This window comes from Callithrix jacchus, chromosome 22, assembly GCF_049354715.1.
Source record: "Callithrix jacchus isolate 240 chromosome 22, calJac240_pri, whole genome shotgun sequence".
Taxonomy (NCBI): Eukaryota; Metazoa; Chordata; class Mammalia; order Primates; family Cebidae; genus Callithrix; species Callithrix jacchus.
In genome coordinates this window covers 1,064,881-1,082,417 of record NC_133523.1, presented here as the reverse complement: position 1 = coordinate 1,082,417, position 17,537 = coordinate 1,064,881, and the positions used below count along the sequence as shown (strand labels likewise).

General features: G+C 61.9%; 1 protein-coding gene across 5 annotated transcripts in view; it reads left to right on the top strand.

Annotated features, from left to right (window-relative positions):
- Positions 1-17,537, top strand: part of SBNO2 (strawberry notch homolog 2) — a 68,398-nt gene that overhangs the window by 36,159 nt on the left and 14,702 nt on the right. For 3 of the 5 annotated variants that reach the window (XM_035285875.3, XM_035285873.3, XM_078361309.1), the window contains exons 5-11: positions 10,387-10,548; positions 14,751-14,831; positions 15,132-15,237; positions 15,605-15,756; positions 15,863-15,996; positions 16,073-16,163; positions 16,332-16,475. In XM_035285875.3, coding sequence (XP_035141766.2) covers positions 10,387-10,548; positions 14,751-14,831; positions 15,132-15,237; positions 15,605-15,756; positions 15,863-15,996; positions 16,073-16,163; positions 16,332-16,475 — 870 coding nt within the window. Of the gene's footprint in view, positions 1-5,619; positions 5,754-10,386; positions 10,549-14,750; positions 14,832-15,131; positions 15,238-15,604; positions 15,757-15,862; positions 15,997-16,072; positions 16,164-16,331; positions 16,476-17,537 lie in introns of those variants that run through there. The other 2 variants (XM_078361310.1, XM_035285874.3) reach the window with 1 other exon arrangement.

The window sequence follows — 17,537 nt, the reverse complement described above, 5'->3', positions numbered from 1 at the left end:
GGCCTTTTTTTTTAACCCCTCACATCTGCAAAGACCAGATTCCCAAGTAACCCCACGCTCACAGGTTCCAGGTGCCAGGGCTTGGTCATCCACTTTGTGATATAGTTCAGCTGTGCCCGGGCGCTCTAGTTACAGGCCTGCCCGAGGGACCTTCTCCCAGCCGCCGGAGAGTGCCTGCCACCTGTGCCCCACAACCGCCTGGAAGCCTCTTCCCTCTGCCTACCCCCCAGCTGTGGGGAGGGAGCCCCTCCCATCCCCTTGACTCAGTTTCCCTCACTGTAATGCAGGGCTGCATCGCCCGCAGTGCAGGGTTCTTGTGAGGGCTGGGGCAGCGGGCACTCAGCCAGGCTTACACGGAGGCCTCGGTCAATGTTGCCACAGGCCTGGCCAGTGAGGGGAGACCCTGGACCGAGACAGAGCGGCAGACTAGGCCACAGGAACCATGGTGCAGGGTCCCGGAGGTGGGTGGGGCGGTGCCCAGCAGGTCCCCAGGCGGCACAGCCTCTCCTCAGCCTGACCCGCTCCGGGGGTCACGCTGACGCCGGGGGAGCAAGTCGGAGTCTGTGTTCCTTTGGTTTCCAGGGTCTTTTAAAAACAGGCAAAACTCACACACCATAAAATCCACTGTATTCATTCATGTATTATTTTGAGACAGGGTCTTGCTGTCATCCAGGCTGGAGTGCAGTGCTGCCGTCATGGTTTTCTGCACCTCCACCTCCCTAGCTCCAGTGATTCTCCTGCCATGGCCTCCTGAGCAGCTGCAGCCACAGGCATGTGCCACCACCATGCCCAGCCAGTTTTTTTTGTTGTTTTTTTTTTTGAGCCAGGGTCTCACTCTGTCGCTGGGCTGGAGTGTGGTAGCACAATCTCGGCTCACCGCAACCTCCGCCTCCCGGGTTCAAGCCATTTCCTGCCTCAGCCTCCCAAGTAGCTGGGACTACAGGCACGCACCACCACGCCTAATTTTTGTATTTTTAGTAGAGACGGCGTTTCACCGTGTTGGCCAAGATGGTTTCCGTCTCTTGACCTCGTGATCTGCTCGTCTCGGCCTCCCAGAGTGTTGGGATTACAGACGTGAGCCACCACGTCCGGCCTATTTTGCATTTTTTGTAGAGATGGGGCCTCACTATATTGCCCAGGCTGGTCTTGAACTCCTGGGCTCAAGCCATCTGCCCACCTCAGCTTCCCAAAGTGCTGGGTGACAGGTGTGAGCCACCATACCCGGTCAAATTTACCCTTTAAAGAAATATATTCAGAGTTGTGCAACCGCTACCTCTGTCTAGTTCCAGAACATTCCATCACTCCACAGAAAACCCCGTTCCCATCAGCTGTCACTCCCCGGCATGTCCTCGGCCCCTGGCTACCCGAATGCTTCTCCTGTCTGTGGATTCCTGTCCAGGACAGGACATTTCGTAGAAATGGAATCGCACACAGCATGGCCTTCTGTGTCTGGCTTCTCTCACTGAGCGTGACGTCCGAGGGTGCGTCCTCGCCGTGGCCTGGGTCAGAGCCTCAGTGCTTTTCATGGTTGAGTTGTGTTCCAGTGCGTGGATGGACTCACCATGCTGGCTCCGTTCCTCCATGGGTGACCACTCTGCAGGAGCCAGGCTCACATCGGCTGGGGGTCCGGGCTCCCATGAGCTGTGGGTCCAGGCTGCCGTGAGCTGTGGGTCCGGGCTGCCGTGAGCTGTGGGTCCGGGCTGCCGTGAGCTGTGGGTCGAGGCTGCCGTGAGCTGTGGGTCCAGGCTGCCGTGAGCTGTGGGTCGAGGCTGCCGTGAGCTGTGGGTCCGGGCTGCCGTGAGCTGTGGGTCCGGGCTGCCGTGAGCTGTGGGTCGAGGCTGCCGTGAGCTGTGGGTCCGGGCTGCCGTGAGCTGTGGGTCCGGGCTGCCGTGAGCTGTGGGTCCGGGCTGCCGTGAGCTGTGGGTCGGGGCTGCCGTGAGCTGTGGGTCCGGGCTGCCGTGAGCTGTAGCTTTGAGCTCCTGTGAGCTGTGGGTCCAGGCTCCCGTGGGCTGTGAGTTCAGGTTCCCGTGGGGGCTGTGGGTCCAGGCTCCCGTGGGCTGTGAGTTCAGGTTCCCGTGGGCTGTGGGTTCAGGTTCCCGTGGGCTGTGCGTTCAGGTTCCCGTGAGCTGTGGGTTCAGGTTCCCGTGAGCTGTGGGTTCAGGTTCCCGTGAGCTGTGGGTCCGGGCTCTAATGAGCTGTGGGTCTGAGCTGTTGTGAGCTGTGGATCTGGGCTTCCATGGGCTGTAGGTCTGGGCTGTGGTGGGCTGTGGGTCTGAGCTCCCGTGGGCTATAGGTCTGGGGTGTCTTGTGCTGTGAGTCCAGGCTGTCGTGGGCTGTGGGTCCAGGCTGTTGTGGGTGGTGGGTCTGGGCTCCCATGGGCTGTGGGTCTGAGCTCCTGTGGGCTGTGGGTCGAAGCTGTCGTGGGCTCTGGGTCCTCCTGGATGTGCACCTGTGAGCATAGCTAATGGGTTAACTGTTACTCCACATTTATCTCTTTGAGGAGATGCAGGACGGGTTTTGAGGTGGCCGCCCCGTGTCCTCAGCAGCAGTCGTGGCTGTGGACTTTTTGCGTGGAGCTGGTGTGAGCGCCTCGGGTGGCTGTGATTGGCTGCTGAGCTGCGTATCTCCATGAGTTCCTCCCCCATTGGTGGTTTTCTACTGGTGGGCGGGTTCCTGGCGGGTGGGCCCCTTCTCTAGCCACACTCACCCATGTTGTCCCCCAGCTTCCAGGAGGTGATGGGTCATGGCAAGGGATGTGGATGACCGTCTCTGCCAGCCTCCACGGCTGCTTGGGGCACCAGTGGGACTGGTGCAGGACCTCCAGGTCTAGAATAGTGTGAGCCCAAGGGGGCAGACTGCACAGTGGCACCCCTGCCGCTTCATGGGGTTTGAGGCCCGCTGGTCCCATTCTCCCCTCGGAACCCTAGTGGGATCCCACAAGCCCAGTACAGTCCTGACCCCTCCGGCCCAACCACGGGCTCCCCAGGCCTCTCGGGACACAGTTTCCTTCATCCCGTGGCCCCCTGCGCAGTCTCGGTCTCGTGGGAAATGCAGTTTCTGCCGCTTCAGTCGCTGAGCACGGGCAGATGGGCCCGCCTTCCTACAGCCCGGCCTGCTCCCACCCCTCAGACCCTGAGGTCCCCCCAGCTCCTCCAGGGATACCAGGTATGACCACCTGTGAGTCAGAGTCTCATGTCCGATCAGGTGTTTGCCCCATGGTGTCTGGGCTCCTATAATCCATGGCTCAGGGTCCCTATGGTGTGGGCAGGAGCGGTGCTGCTTGGGGGGGCTCTTGGCCCAGGGGTCTCCCCGTAGCCCAGGGTTCCATGGCCAGGTGGGAGCAGTGGTGCTGGGAGACTCTCGGCCCAGGGGTCTCCCCGTGGCCCAGGGTCTCTACGGCTGAGCGGGAGCTGTGATGCTCACGGGCTCTCGGCCCAGGGGTCTCCCCGTGGCCCAGGGTCTCTACGGCTGAGCGGGAACAGTGGTGCTGGGGGGCTCTCGGCCCAGGGGTCTCCCCGTGGCCCAGGGTCTCTACGGCTGAGCGGGAGCTGTGATGCTCACGGGCTCTCGGCCCAGGGGTCTCCCCATGGCCCAGGGTCCCTAGGGCTGGGCGGGAACAGTGGTGCTGGGGGGCTCTCAGCCCAGGGGTCTCCCCGTGGCCCAGGGTCTCTAGGGCTGGGCGGGAGCAGTGGTGCTGGGAGGCTCTCGGCCCAGGGGTCTCCCCGTGGCCCAGGGTCTCTACGGCTGGGCGGGAGCAGTGGTGCTGGGGGGCTCTCGGCCCAGGGGTCTCCCCGTGGCCCAGGGTCTCTACGGCTGGGTGGGAGCAGTGGTGCTGGGGGGCTCTCGGCCCAGGGGTCTCCCCGTGGCCCAGGGTCTCTACGGCTGGGCGGGAGCAGTGGTGCTGGGGGGCTCTCGGCCCAGGGGTCTCCCCGTGGCTCAGGGTCTCTACAGCTGGGCGGGAGCTGTGATGCTGGGGGGCTCTCGGCCCAGGGTCTCCCCGTGGCCCAGGGTCTCTACGGCTGGGCGGGAGCTGTGATGCTGGGGGGCTCTCGGCCCAGGGTCTCCCCGTGGCCCAGGGTCACTACAGCTGGGTGGGAGCAGTGATGCTCACAGGCTCTCAGCTCAGGTGTCTCCCCGTGGCCCGGGGTCTCCCCGTGGCCCAGGGTCTCTACGGCTCGGCGGGAGCAGTGATGCTCACGGGCTCTCAGCTCAGGGGTCTCCCCGTGGCCCGGGGTCTCCCCGTGGCCCAGGGTCTCTACGGCTCGGCGGGAGCAGTGATGCTCACGGGCTCTCAGCTCAGGGGTCTCCCCGTGGCCCGGGGTCTCCCCGTGGCCCAGGGTCTCTACGGCTCGGCGGGAGCTGTGATGCTGGGGGGCTCTCGGCCCAGGGTCTCCCCGTGGCCCAGGGTCACTACAGCTGGGTGGGAGCAGTGATGCTCACAGGCTCTCAGCTCAGGTGTCTCCCCGTGGCCCAGGGTCTCTACGGCTGGGCGGGAGCAGTGATGCTCACGGGCTCTCAGCTCAGGGGTCTCCCCGTGGCCCGGGGTCTCCCCGTGGCCCAGGGTCTCTACGGCTGGGCGGGAGCAGTGATGCTCACGGGCTCTCAGCTCAGGGGTCGTCCCAGCAAGTACATCATTGCCACTTCGTTTTCTTCCAAAACGAAGACATTCTTCTCCTGGGCCCTACCGCTCGTTCCTGCTGCTATGCCAAGGGGCTGAGGCCCAGCCAGAGCCTAGAGAGGAGGGCTCAGGCTCAGCTCTGCCTCCACCAGCCCCCCAGGTTAGGGCAGACCGCAGGGCCTGCTGAACCCCCCCCGGGTGTGGACAGAGGGAAGGAGCAAGAAGGGGCCTCTCTTCAGCAGCAGGAGCTTCTCGGGGGCCTCAGCCTGCAGAGGTGGGATGGGGAGAGCCCCAGGTGGGGCGCAGCAGCCTCGGCCTGCAGAGGTGGGATGGGCAGAGCCCCAGGTGGGGCGCAGCAGCCTCGGCCTGCAGAGGTGGGATGGGGAGAGCCCCAGGTGGGGCGCAGCAGCCTCGGCCTGCAGAGGTGGGATGGGGAGAGCCCCAGGTGGGGCGCAGCAGCCTCGGCCTGCAGAGGTCGGATGGGCAGAGCCCCAGGTGGGGCGCAGCAGGGCCCACGGTATGCTTGGCATGGGTGGGGTGCTAGGTGAAGGTCTGGGGATTCACACCTGGTCTGAGGGGCCATGGTGGGACCAAAGGGTCTGTCCAGGCCTCAGTTTCCCTGCCTGTGGCTTAGGGGTCCATGCTCGTGGGGGGCACCAGAAACAGCAGCTGGTCCTCGTGGAAAGGAACCCAGCTCTCTGTAGTCTGGGGAAACTGAGGCCCATGCCCACCTGGGCACTCTGCGCGCTCCCTGGGTGTCCCAGAGGGGCCTGGCCCAGTGGCAGGGGACGAGGTGGGGGTGCGTGTTGACAGCGCCTGTGGCAGATCCGCCCAGTACAGTAATTCTCCTCGCACTGCCAGTAATTGCCCTGACTTACTGGCCGGCATCATTTCCTGAAAGTCAGCCCCGGGCCTTAGAGGAAGTAGGCGCCAGCGGCGGTGACTAAACCCACATGCAAATGCAGCCGGGCGGAGAGCCGCCTCCTCCGTCTGCCCCGGCCAGCCCAGTGCTGGGACCGCCGCGGTCATGAGGGAGCCGCTGCCGGGCGGCCCTTCCAGGGGCACTCCCGGGCCCCCGAGTGCCGGGACCATGTCCCAGCTCCAGTTCTGGCTGCAGTTCGAGGCTCTGAACAAGGTAACCCTCCCTTCCCAGGATGGACGAGACCCTGGGGGCAGGGGTCTGGGAGGTGGGACTCCCATGTAGGAGGGCTGGGCCACCTGGAGCAGCGGGAATCTCCTGGAGCCCAGAGTCCAAGGCTGCTGGGCTCTTAGAGACCCCGCCCGCCCCATCCGTCTCTTCTGGCAGTGAGAGGGAATCTGCCGGAAGTTTCTGAGGCAGAGATTTAGGACTTGGGGCTGGGAGCGGCACTCTGTGCTTAGGCTGAGGGACCCGGGTGGAGTAGCGGGGGCAGGCTCAGCCCCGCCCGGGCAGGGGCCCTCAGTGACAGTGGCAGTGGCTCTTGGGAGGGCTGCTTCCCCTCCTCCTGCCCCTCAGATAGTGCCCCCCAGAGCCGTAGTTTTCCTCTGGAGAAGCCTCAGGTGGGGGTGTCTCGTGGGACCCTTATGGGGAGCAAGGGCTGGGTGGGCTCTGTCAGGGCTGGCTCTGGAGGCACAGGCAGAGAATCCCTGTGCCTCTGGGGCTACCTGTGGGTCCCACAGCACGGGGTGGGGGTAGCACATCGGGTCTGGAGTCAGTTCTGGAGTTTGCTTCCCAGGGGAGCTGGGGCTGCTCTTGAAGTGGGCCGTCAGATCCTGCCAGCCCCCGGCTCAGCCTGCCGGGGCTCCTGAAATGCTGTGGAGACAAGAACCACGGCAGGCAGCCGGGCCTCCCTGGGGCCCCAAAACCAGGGGCTGATGGGGAGGGGTGCACGTGTTGCCCCGGGTTCTCCGGAGAGGCACCAGGTCAGCTGAGCTGAGGCTGGAGGGTGGGTGGGGCATGTGGCGACGCATGTCTGCCTGGGCCGCCTGGAGGGGCCGTGGAGGGACACACGGGCATATATGGGACTGGAGGGGCCGTGGGGGGACACACAGGCATGTATGGGACTGGAGGGGCCGTGGAGGGACACACAGGCATGTATGGGACTTCGGCTGTCTCTGAGGTCAGCTGGTGGCTGCTCGGAGTCAAGTCCAAATGTGGGCTCAGGATGGAGCCGCTGTTACTATTGGGGGAGCTGTGGGCTCGGGATGGAGCCGAGGTGTGGATGGAGCTGGTCTGGCTCCACTCAGCCTCCCGCACGTGAGCAGGCCAGCCCCTGGGAGCCCTGTCTCCCCTGCCCCTAATTTCTGAGGGCTCTGGCCAGCAGCTGCTAGAGATGAACCCGTCAGGGGCTCATGCGCCTGGCTGGGCAGGCTGGGCGGGCTGTGCTGGGAAGGAGTGGACAGAGAGGGGTACAGAGCCCAGAGTTCGTGTTCTCGGGACCTGAGAGCCACCAGCACCCGCTCCTTAGACTTCCACAGGGACTTGCTCGGCCACCCAGGCTGGAGTGCAGTGGCACAATCTCGGCTCCCTGCAACCTCCACCTACGGGGTTCGAGCAATCCTCCCACCTCAGCCTCCTGAGTAACTGGGACTACAGACACACGCTACCATGTCCAGCTAATTTTTAAATTTTGTGTAGAGTTGGGGTCTTGCTGTGTTGCCCAGGCTGGTCTTGAACTCCTGGGCTCAAGCCATCCTCCCACCCTGACTCCTAAAACGATAGGATTACAGGCATGAGCCACTACGCCAGGCTTGGCTTTAATTTTTTTTTTTTTTTTTGAGATAAGGTCTCAGTCTGTCTCCCAGGCTGATGTGCAGTGGGGCAGCCATAGCTCACTGCAGCCTTGACCACCGGGGCTCAAGTGATCCTCCTGCCTCAGCCTCCCGAGTAGCTGGGATTACAGGCACCTGCCAGCATATGCCCGGCTAATTTTTTTATTTTTAGTAGAGACAGGGTTTCGCCATGTTGGCCAAGCTGGTCTCAAACTCCTGACCTCAGGTGACCCACCTGCCTCGGCCTCAGGTGTGAGCCACTGCGCCCGGCCGACTTTAACTTTCCACCACACTGTTTTAGGATGAAGGACAGGGCAGTGCAGAAAGCCCCGCGCCCCCGCTCCCAGCTCGCTCTCCCTGCTGTGGCTGTCACGGCTAATGAACCAACATCCATATGCTCCCGATAACTACTGAAGCCCACACTGTGCTTGGATTTCCTCAGTTTCCCCCATGTCCTCTCCCGCCCAGGGCCCCACGTGGCGTTTGGGCATCTCCTCGGGCTCCTCTGGCTGCAGTGGTTTCTCAGGGGCCCGTGTTTCAGATGCGCTGGGCGGTCTGGGGCTGGTCAGGTGGTGTGGACGCCCCGGAGGAGTCGGTCAGGTGTTTTCCTGTTGGTACGATGTTTCCTGAGCCTGGGCAGGGGTTCTGGGAGGAAGACCTTGGGCGGGAGGGCCCTGTGGTCCTGTCCTCTTGGGCTGAGGGTACCTGGCGAGGGTGTGGGGCAGGTGTCTCTGCCTGAGGCCCCTTCTGTCTTTCCATGCTGAGCTCCAGGGAAAGACTCGCTGTGCGGCCCACATGTTTGGGTGGGGGGAGTGCTCCTCCTCTCTGCCGGTGCCCCCCCACCACCAAGGTCTGGGCAGCTCAGGGCTGATGGCGACTCACCCTTGGTCCTGGCTGCAGCTTTGGCCAGCCTCGGGGCCCCGACCCTGCCCAGGAAATGCTTCCTCAGAGGGTCCAGGCCACAGGTCAGCGTGACCAGGCCCTCTGCAGCCTGGGCGGGCAGTGTCAGGAGGGCTCAGTGTGTGGGGCTGCTCCCCACCCCTGCCCACTGGGGCCTCCAGAGGCTCTGGGAGGTGGGCTACTCCTGCCGTACCTGGGGTCGGGGGCTGCACCCTCCCTGGCTCTGGGCCTCAGGTGGGCAGCACGGACTTCCATCCCAAGGGTGCTGTGGGCCTCAGGTGGGCAGCACGGACTCCCCATCCCAGGGGTTCTGTGGGCCTCAGGTGGGCAGCACGGACTCCCCATCCCAGGGGTGCTGTGGGCCTCAGGTGGGCAGCACGGACTCCCCATCCCAGGGCTGCTGTGGGCCTCAGGTGGTCAGCACGGACTCCCCATCCCAGGGGTGCTGTGGGGTCTCTAGTTGGGACCGGGTTCCTGAATGTCCCTAGTGATCAGTGACTGGGTGCTTGGGTCTGACAGGGTGGGCAGAGGCAAGCAAGAAGGTGAGGAGGACACAGCCCATGGGCGCCAGGGAGAGACAGCGCCCCCTCCACGTGCCTGGTGCTTTTTCCTTTTTCTTTCGCCTTAGCCATGCATGAGCATGATTTTTTATTTTGAGACGGAGTCTGTCGCCCAGGCTGGAGTGCTGGGGCGTGATCTCGGCTCACTGTGACCTCCGCCTCCGGGCTCAAATGATTCTCCTGCCTCAGCCTCTCAAGTTGCTGGGGCTACAGACATATGCCACCATGCCCAGCTAAGTTTTGCATTTTTAGTATAGACGGGGATTCACCACTGTTGGTCAGGCTGGTCTCCAACTCCTGACCTCAGGTGATCCGCCTACCTTGGCTTCCTGAAGTGCTGGGATCACAGGCCTGAGCCACCGCGCCTCTTTATTTATTTATTTGAGACAGGGTCGGGCTGGAGTGTAGCTGTGTAGTAAGAGGTCACTACAGCCTTGACCTCTCAGGGCTCCGGTCCTCCCGCCTCAGCCTCTTGAGTAGCTGGAGCTGCTAGGGGCACCACCACACCCAGTTATTTTTTTTTTCTCGTATGCCTTAGTAGCGTGAAAACGGATAATTTTTTTTTTTTTTTGAGACGGAGTTTCGTGCTTGTTACCCAGGCTGGAGTGCAATGGGGCAATCTCGGCTCACCGCAGCCTCCGTCTCCCGGGTTCAGGCAATTCTCCTGCCTCAGCCTCCCGAGTAGCTGGGATTACAGGCACGCACTACCACGCCCAGCTAATTTTTTATATTTTTAGTAGAGATGGGGTTTCACCATGTTGACCAGGATGGTCTCGATCTCTTGACCTCGTGATCCACCTGCCTTGGCTTCCCAAAGTGCTGGGATTACAGGCGTGAGCCACCGCGCCCAGCAGAACAGATAATTTTTATATTTTTAGTAGAAATGGTGTTTTGTCATATTGTCCAGGCTGGTCTTGAACTCCTGGGCTCAAGCGATCCTCTGCCTTGGCCTCCGAGTGCTGGAATTACAGGCCTGAGCCACCGCGCCCGGCCTCTGTGCCTGGTGTTTTCAAACCTCGGCTTAGAAACGACATACACGCGCCAGGCATGCTGCCTCACACCTGTAATCCCGGCACTTGGGAAGGCCAAGACCGAGGCAGGCGGATCACGAGGTGAGGAGTTGGAGACCAGCCTGGGCAACATGGTGAAACCTCATCTCTACTAAAAATACAGAATGTTAGCCGGATGTGGTGATGCACGCCTGTAATCCCAGCTACTCGGGAGGCTGAGGCAGGAGAATCACTTGAACCCGGGAGGCAGAGGTTGCGGCGAGCTGAGATAGTGCCCCTGCACTCCAGCCTGAGAGACAGAGCAAGACTCTAAAACTCTGTTTCAAAAAAAAAAAAAAAAAAAAACCAAAGACATGGGACCACACACTGTGTCTGGTGTCCCCTACTGGGTGTCACGTCCTCGGTTCATCCACGCTGTGGCCGGAGTCAGAACCTCTCCTTTTCACGGCCGAGTCGTGTTCCAGTGTGGAGGGTGTGTTGTGTCCCGTGAGTGTGTGGGGGCCGTGGTGTCTCCCGTCCCCGTCACCGGCCCGGCCCTCTCTCCCAGGACTCCCCCTGTTTTGAGGACTTCTCCAACATCTCCATCTTCTCCTCATCCGTGGACTCCCTGTCGGACATCGCGGACACACCCGACTTCCTGTCGGCCGACAGCCTCACCCAGGTGTCCACCATCTGGGACGAGAACCCTGCCTCATCCACCCATGATAAGGTCAGTGGCCCCGGGACCCGCAGGGTCCAGCGGTCTCAGCCTCTCCCACTCTGTGTGCCAATGGCTGTGCCATCACCACCGCTCGAGGGTGTGGAGGAAGTGGTGGGGCGAGGGTCCTCTTGCGCCCTGAATATGAGAAGGCAATGTCCAGGGCATCTGTGCCTGCCACACCCGGGTGCTCCTGGCAAGGAGTGGGGGGACCAGGATGCTGCCCAGTACCCTGCACCCGAGAGGGGGCAGGGAGGGCCCCCTGGAGAGGCAGTGCCCAGCGGGCCTGGGCCACGTGGCTGTCCAGGCAGAAAAATAGCACCTATGGTGGCTGCCAGCCCCATGGGGCCTGTGTCAGCAGTGGCCATGTCCCTGGCTGGGTGGGAACCGAGAGGGCGAGGTTGGTGGCATCCTGTCCTGGGGTTGGGGGGAGGTAGACGTCATCCTTGGGGAATGAGGGGCTGGGCTTTGCCTTGGAGAAGCTCCTCCTGAAGCACCTGCGTGTGCCAGGCCTGGAGGAGGGTCGTAGGGCAGCAGAGCTCCCAGGTTCTTTGGGCCCAGCCTCTGGCCCGTGCCCAGCTCTACACTGTGGAGGTGTGAGGTGTGAGAGAGGCCTGCTGGGAGCCAGGCCTGGGGAGCCCCTTTCCCCATCTCCTGAATGCTGTTCAGGAGAGAAGCTTCTAGACTTTGGGAGTGGACGTTGGACATGTGTCTGGGCTGAATGCCTTCTGGTGAGGGTCCACACCAGCCTCCCCATGCTCCATGCACACTGGTCGGCTCACACCCACAGGCTGCTCCCCTAGGCCCTCAGGAAGGGTATGACCCGGGCAGCAGAACTCACTGGCCTGGGGACATGGGCAGGAAGCCTCAGAGCACCCCACAGCCACAGTGGGCAGCTGAGGCATGATTCCTTTGGCACAGGGGCCCAGCGGGCATTTCACCCAGCCCGAGGCCTGTGCCCTCCCAGCTGGCTCACAGCTCTAAGCAGGGCATGAGGAAAGAGGCCAGGGCCCAGCTGGCCTGCCACAGACGGTGCAAGGGCATCTGAATCCCAGTGCCCCACCAGCCCCGCTGGGAATGGTGACTCAGCCTTCCAGGAATTTGCGTGGCGTTTGTTTGTGTTTTGTTAATTTGAAAAAAAAAGGAAGGCAACTGAGTGTAGGTTTCTAACCTTCCTGTGCCACAGTCTCACTTTCTTTTAATTAATTAATTAATTAATTTTTTGAGACCGAGTTTCACGCTTGTTACCCAGGCTGGAGTGCAATGGCGCGATCTCGGCTCACCGCAACCTCCGCCTCCCGGGTTCAAGTGATTCTCCCACCTCAGCCTCCTGAGTAGCTGGGATTACAGGCACACGCCACCGTGCCCAGCTAATTTTTTGTATTTTTAGTAGAGACGGGGTTTCACCATGTTGACCAGGATGGTCTCGATCTCTTGACCTCGTGATCCACCCGCCTCGGCCTCCCCAAGTGCTGGGATTACAGGCTTGAGCCACCGCGACCGGCCCTCACTTTCTTTTAAAACCTTCAGGCTGGGCCTGGTGGCTCACACCTGTAATCCCAGCACTTTGGGAGGCCGAGGCAGGAGGATCACCTGAGGTCGGGAGTTCAAGACCAGCCCGACCAACGTGGTGAAACCCCATCTCTACTGAAAATACAAAATGAGCCGGGCACGGTGGCGCGTGCCTGTAATCCCAGCTACTCAGGAGGCTGAGGTGGGAGAATCACTTGAACCCGGGAGGCGGAGGCTGCTGTGAGCGGAGATCACACCACTGCACTCCAGCCTGGGCACCATAACTGAAACTCTGCTTCAAGACAAAAACAAGAAACAAAAACCTTCAGTGGTGTTCCCAGTGTTAGAAAACACAGGGGTTGTAAAGTGAGCCCCGTGGCTCCCGCTCACTGCTGAGAACCTGGCCCAGACTCAGGCAGGCTTGGGATGGAAGCCTCACCCATCTCGGGACATTGGGGTTAGAGTGGGGGACCGGGTCTAGAAGGGATTCTCCCCTTTATTTGTTTTTGTTTTTTTGAAACAGAGTCTCGCTCTGTTGCCCAGGCTGGAGTGTGTGGCACGATCTCGGCTCAGTGCAACCTACACCTCCCGGGTTCAAGCAATTCTCCTCCCTCAGCCTCCCAAGTAGCTGGGACTATAGGCCCCCACCACCACGCCCAGCTAATTCTTGTATTTTTAGGAGAAACGGGGTTTCACCATATTGTTCAGGCTGGTCTCGAACTCCTGACCTCAAGTGATCCGCCTGCCTAGGCCTCCCAGAGTGCTGGGATTACAGGTGTGAGCCACTGTGCCTAGATTTTTTTTTTTTTGGTGACAGAATCTCACTCTGTTTCCCAGGCTAGAGTACAGCGGTGCAGTCTTTCCAAACTGCAACTTCCATCTCCGGGATCAAGCAGCTCTCTGCCTCAGCCTGCTGAGTAGCTGGAATTACAGGGGCCTAATTATTGTATTTTTTAGTAGAGATGGGGTTTCACCTTGTTGGCCCGGCTTGAACTCCTGACATCGTGATCCACCTGCCTCAGCCTCCCAAGGTCCTGAGATTCCAGGTGTGAGCCACTATGCCCAGCCCTGTTTATTTTTTGTTTTTTACTTTTTTGAGACGGAATCTCACTGCAGTGGCACAATCTCAGCTCATTTCAGCCTCGACCTTCTGGGCTTAAGCAGTCCTCCTGCCTCAGCCTCCCAAGTAGCTAGGGCCACAGGCACACACCACCACGCCTGGCTAATTTTTGTATTTTTTTGTAGAGATGGGGTTTTGCCATGTTGCCCAGGCTGGTTTGGAACCCTGGCCTCAAGCAGTCTCACCCGTCTTCCCTCTGCCTCCCCCCATGCTGGGATTACAGGCCTGAGCCGCTGCGCCTGGCCAAGATTCTCCCTTTTCCAATTCTGCATGCTCACATTTTTTATGGCTCATGTTACCATTAGGATTTTTGCTTTTCTTACTTTCTTTTTTTTTATTTTTGAGACGGAGTTTCGCGCTCGTTACCCAGGCTGGAGTGCAATGGCGCGATCTCGGCTCACCGCAACCTCCGCCTCCTGGGTTCAGGCGATTCTCCTGCCTCAGCCTCCCGAGTAGCTGGGATTACAGGCATGCACCACCGTGCCCAGCTAATTTTTGTATTTTTAGTAGAGACGGGGTTTCACCATGTTGACCGGGATGGTCTCGATCTCTTGACCTCGTGATCCACCCACCTCGGCCTCCCAAAGTGCTGGGATGACAGGCGTGAGCCACTGCGCCTGGCAGGATTTTTGCTTTTCTAAGTGGGTATTTTCCAGAATCACACAGACCTCAGTCATTCATCCCGGCGTCCATCCTGCCTCAGTGTTGGGGTCAGGACAGTGGGCATGACAGGCCACACCACCCCTGACCCGCCCATTCAGAGGCTTTACAGCCCCAGTTAGTTCAGAAGCCTCAGGGTAGGCCACAGACTCATCACAGAGCCTGGCATACCTGGCTGCTTATACCTGGGCTCAGCTCCCCAGGGCCAGTGCTCCCCACTTTGGTGCAGCGGCATGAGGCTCTGGGCAGTCCTTCTCCCCAGAGTGAGGCCCCAGTGGGAAGTGTCGTCCGGTCGCTGTATGGCGGGCGTCCTGGCTCCATCCTTCACAGAAGAGCATCTGCCCTCGAGAGGCCTCAGGGACTGCACGCATGGGGGCCCTTGGGGAGCATGGGGCTACCCTGGGCTACCTACCCTGTGCGCGGGGAGCCAGCAGGTGAGGGACAAGGCCCAGGGACACCCGCCCTGTCTGCCTCTGTCTCCTCTTCCCCCTCGACAGGGAGCTCCCAACCTGTTGTCCCCCAGACCCCCGAGTGCCTCGTGCTCTGCAGGGGTCTGGCACACAGTGGGTCAGTCCCGTCAGACCCCCATCCACAGCCTTCCTGCCAGCTCCCTCGGCACCAAGCTCTATTGCCCATCAGACCTGGCCAGGCGCCTCCAGGCCACTCTGGTCACCCCAGGCATCAGTGGGAAGGCCACCAGGTGCCGGCCCGGAGGAGCGAGAGCCTCAGGCTCCAGGGAGGTGCCCACTGGGGAGGCTTCGGAAGCACCAGGGTCACCCTGACAACAGCAGGAGTGCGGGTCCCAGGGCCTGGGGAGTGAGGATGGGGAGTGGACAGGGGGCAGTGGGGAGCCTCCCTCTGGTGGCGGGGCCTGGAAGACCTGCCCCGACTGACCCGGGCTGACATCCTTGTTCCCCTCCAGCTGTTCCCGCTCAGCAGGCCGTTTCCAGCCTTCGAGGACTTTCTGCCCTCCCACAGCACCCCACTTCTTGTCAGCTACCAGGTGAGCTGGGCCCAGCTGGGCTCTCTCCCCTGCCCTCCCACAGGACCTAAGGAGAGAGCTCAGCACAGGCACCTCCAGTGTGAGGGGCCCTAGGGCAGCCTAGAAGCTGGGAGTGCCCATTTTACGGCTGAGGAGTCGGAGGCCCCAGGGGCACACCTCACTGCAGGGGCAGACAGAGCCATCTCCCACCCCTGGGCCGCTCAGCTGCCCGTGGTCAGCCTGGCCCCTGGCCCTGGGGGAGGCGTGTGTCCATGGCCGGTCAGGCCTACAGTCTTTGCTGAGCTGCCGCCACACACACAGGAGCAGACTGGGCACAACCATCCAGAGGAGGAGGACGAGGCTGAGGAGGAGGAGGCGGAGGAGCTGGGGCACACGGAGACCTACGCCGACTACGTGCCGTCCAAGTGTGAGTGGCCCAGCTCCACCCGCCCCTGAGACGGGTCCAGACCCTTCCGTGGGACCGAGACCCTGCAGGGGACCACTGCCCGCACAGCCCACAGGGGGACTTTGAAACTTCGGGAAAGGCCAGAGAGCCCTGGGGACAGGTGCTACAATCCAGGCTCCTAAGGGTTTCCAGAGTGCAGAGGTGAAAGGAACGGCAGAGGCACTAGGAGGATTTTTCTGCATTTGTCTCCTCCTCCAGCCGCTGGCTGTGCCCCCAACCAACCCAGCAGGCTGTGGCCACGCCCCAGACCCGCCCAGCTGGCCATAACCGGCCCTGGCCCCGCCCCTTAGGCACCCCCTTTACCTCACCCTGGTCCCTGCCCCTCCAGCCAAGATCGGGAAGCAGCACCCAGACCGCGTGGTGGAGACCAGCACCCTGTCCAGCGTCCCGCCTCCCGACATCACCTACACCCTGGCCCTGCCCTCCGACAGTGGGGCCCTGTCTGCCCTGCAGCTAGAGGCCATCACCTACGCCTGCCAGGTGACCGCGTGTCCCCACCCCAGCCCAGCCCAGCCATCTCCACGAGGCCCCTTGGGAGGGGCGGGGCCGGCACCCCCAGGCTCTAACATCTGCCCTCTGGCCACAGCAACACGAGGTCCTGCTCCCCAGCAGGCAGCGCGCAGGCTTCCTCATCGGCGATGGGGCCGGTGTGGGCAAGGGCCGGACGGTGGCCGGAATCATCCTAGAGAACTACCTGCGGGGCCGGAAGAAGGCACTGTGGTGAGGCCCTGCCCGGGGCGGGGGTGGGCAGGGTGGAAGACGAGGGGTCAGCGCCCCTGATGCCCCCACCCTGCAGGTTCAGCGTCTCCAATGACCTCAAGTATGACGCAGAGCGTGACCTGCGGGACATCGAGGCCCCGGGCATCGCAGTGCACGCGCTCAGCAAGGTGAGGGCTCTGCTCAGTAAAGCAGGGGTCCAGGTGGGGACCGTGCCCTGCAAAGTGGAGACTGCTCAGCTGGGCAGGCTCTGCCCAGCTCCCCCTCAGATAGGGAGACCCAGGCCAGGAGCCCAGTGAGCTGGGCCCGCATCCCACACCCGCCCTGTGCGTCCCCAGATCAAGTACGGCGACACCACTACCTCAGAGGGCGTCCTCTTCGCCACCTACTCTGCCCTGATTGGGGAGAGCCAGGCCGGTGGCCAGCACCGCACACGCCTCCGGCAGATCCTGGATTGGTGTGGGGAGGCCTTCGAGGGCGTCGTATCCTGCTGGGGCCAGTCAGGGGAAGGGAGGGCAGGATAGGGGAGGGGAGGGAAGGAGAGAGGAGGGTGAGGGGAGGGAAGGAGAGAGGAGGGTGAGGGGAGGGAAGGAGAGAGGAGGGTGAGGGGAGGGAAGGAGAGAGGAGGGTGAGGGGAGGGAAGGAGAGAGGAGGGGAGGGGAGGGGAGGGGAGAATGGAGAAGTGGGAAGGGACAGGTGAGGGTTGGGAAAGGAGGGCAGGAGGGGTGTGGGAGGGGAGAGGTGGGGCTGGGGAAGGGCTCGAGGCCACCGGCGCTCAGCACCCTGCATGTGGCCACCCACCACCCGCTCCCAGAGCTTAGGGTTTAGGACTCCAGGTGGAAGGCTGTTCAGTCTGGGAGGCTGGCCCTGTGGGCCCCACAAGTAACTGTCATTCACCACACGGGTCTGGCTTGGTTTCTTGGCTCTAACAAGTAGATGTGGTCGTGGTCTTTGCCACCATGCCCTGGGCAGGGAAGTGCCAACCAGCTGAGAGTGTGGGCCACAGTTCTCCCCTCAGCATCCCAAGGCTCCCGTTGGCAGGCCACAGCTGGGAGGGGCTCCCCCACAGGGGACCCTGGACAGTTGGCACCAAAGGCATGGCAGGGCACCTGTGGGCCAGGCCCAGCCCTGGGGCTCAGCCCTGCAGGGAGCAGCTTGGCTGTTGGGAGCACAGGCCCCTGGGGTCTCCCACTGTGGTCAGCAAGCCTCGGGTCAGAGGTTGCTATTATTATTACTTTTGCCTTTTGCCTTATTCTGTCTTAGAACTTTTAAACAAGGCTGGGCATGGTGGCACGCACCTGTGATCCCAGCTACGCAGGAGGCTGAGGTGGGGTCGCTTAAGCCCTGAAGTTCAAGGCTGCGGTGCGCTGATTGCACCACTGCGCTCCAGCCGTGTGACAGAGCCAGACCCTGTGTCAAAAACGAAATAGGCTGGGCATGGTGGCTCACGCCTGTAATCCCAGCACTTTGGGAGGCCGAGGCAAGTGGATCACGAGGTCAAGAGATCGAGACCGTCCCGGTCAACATGGTGAAACCCCGTCTCC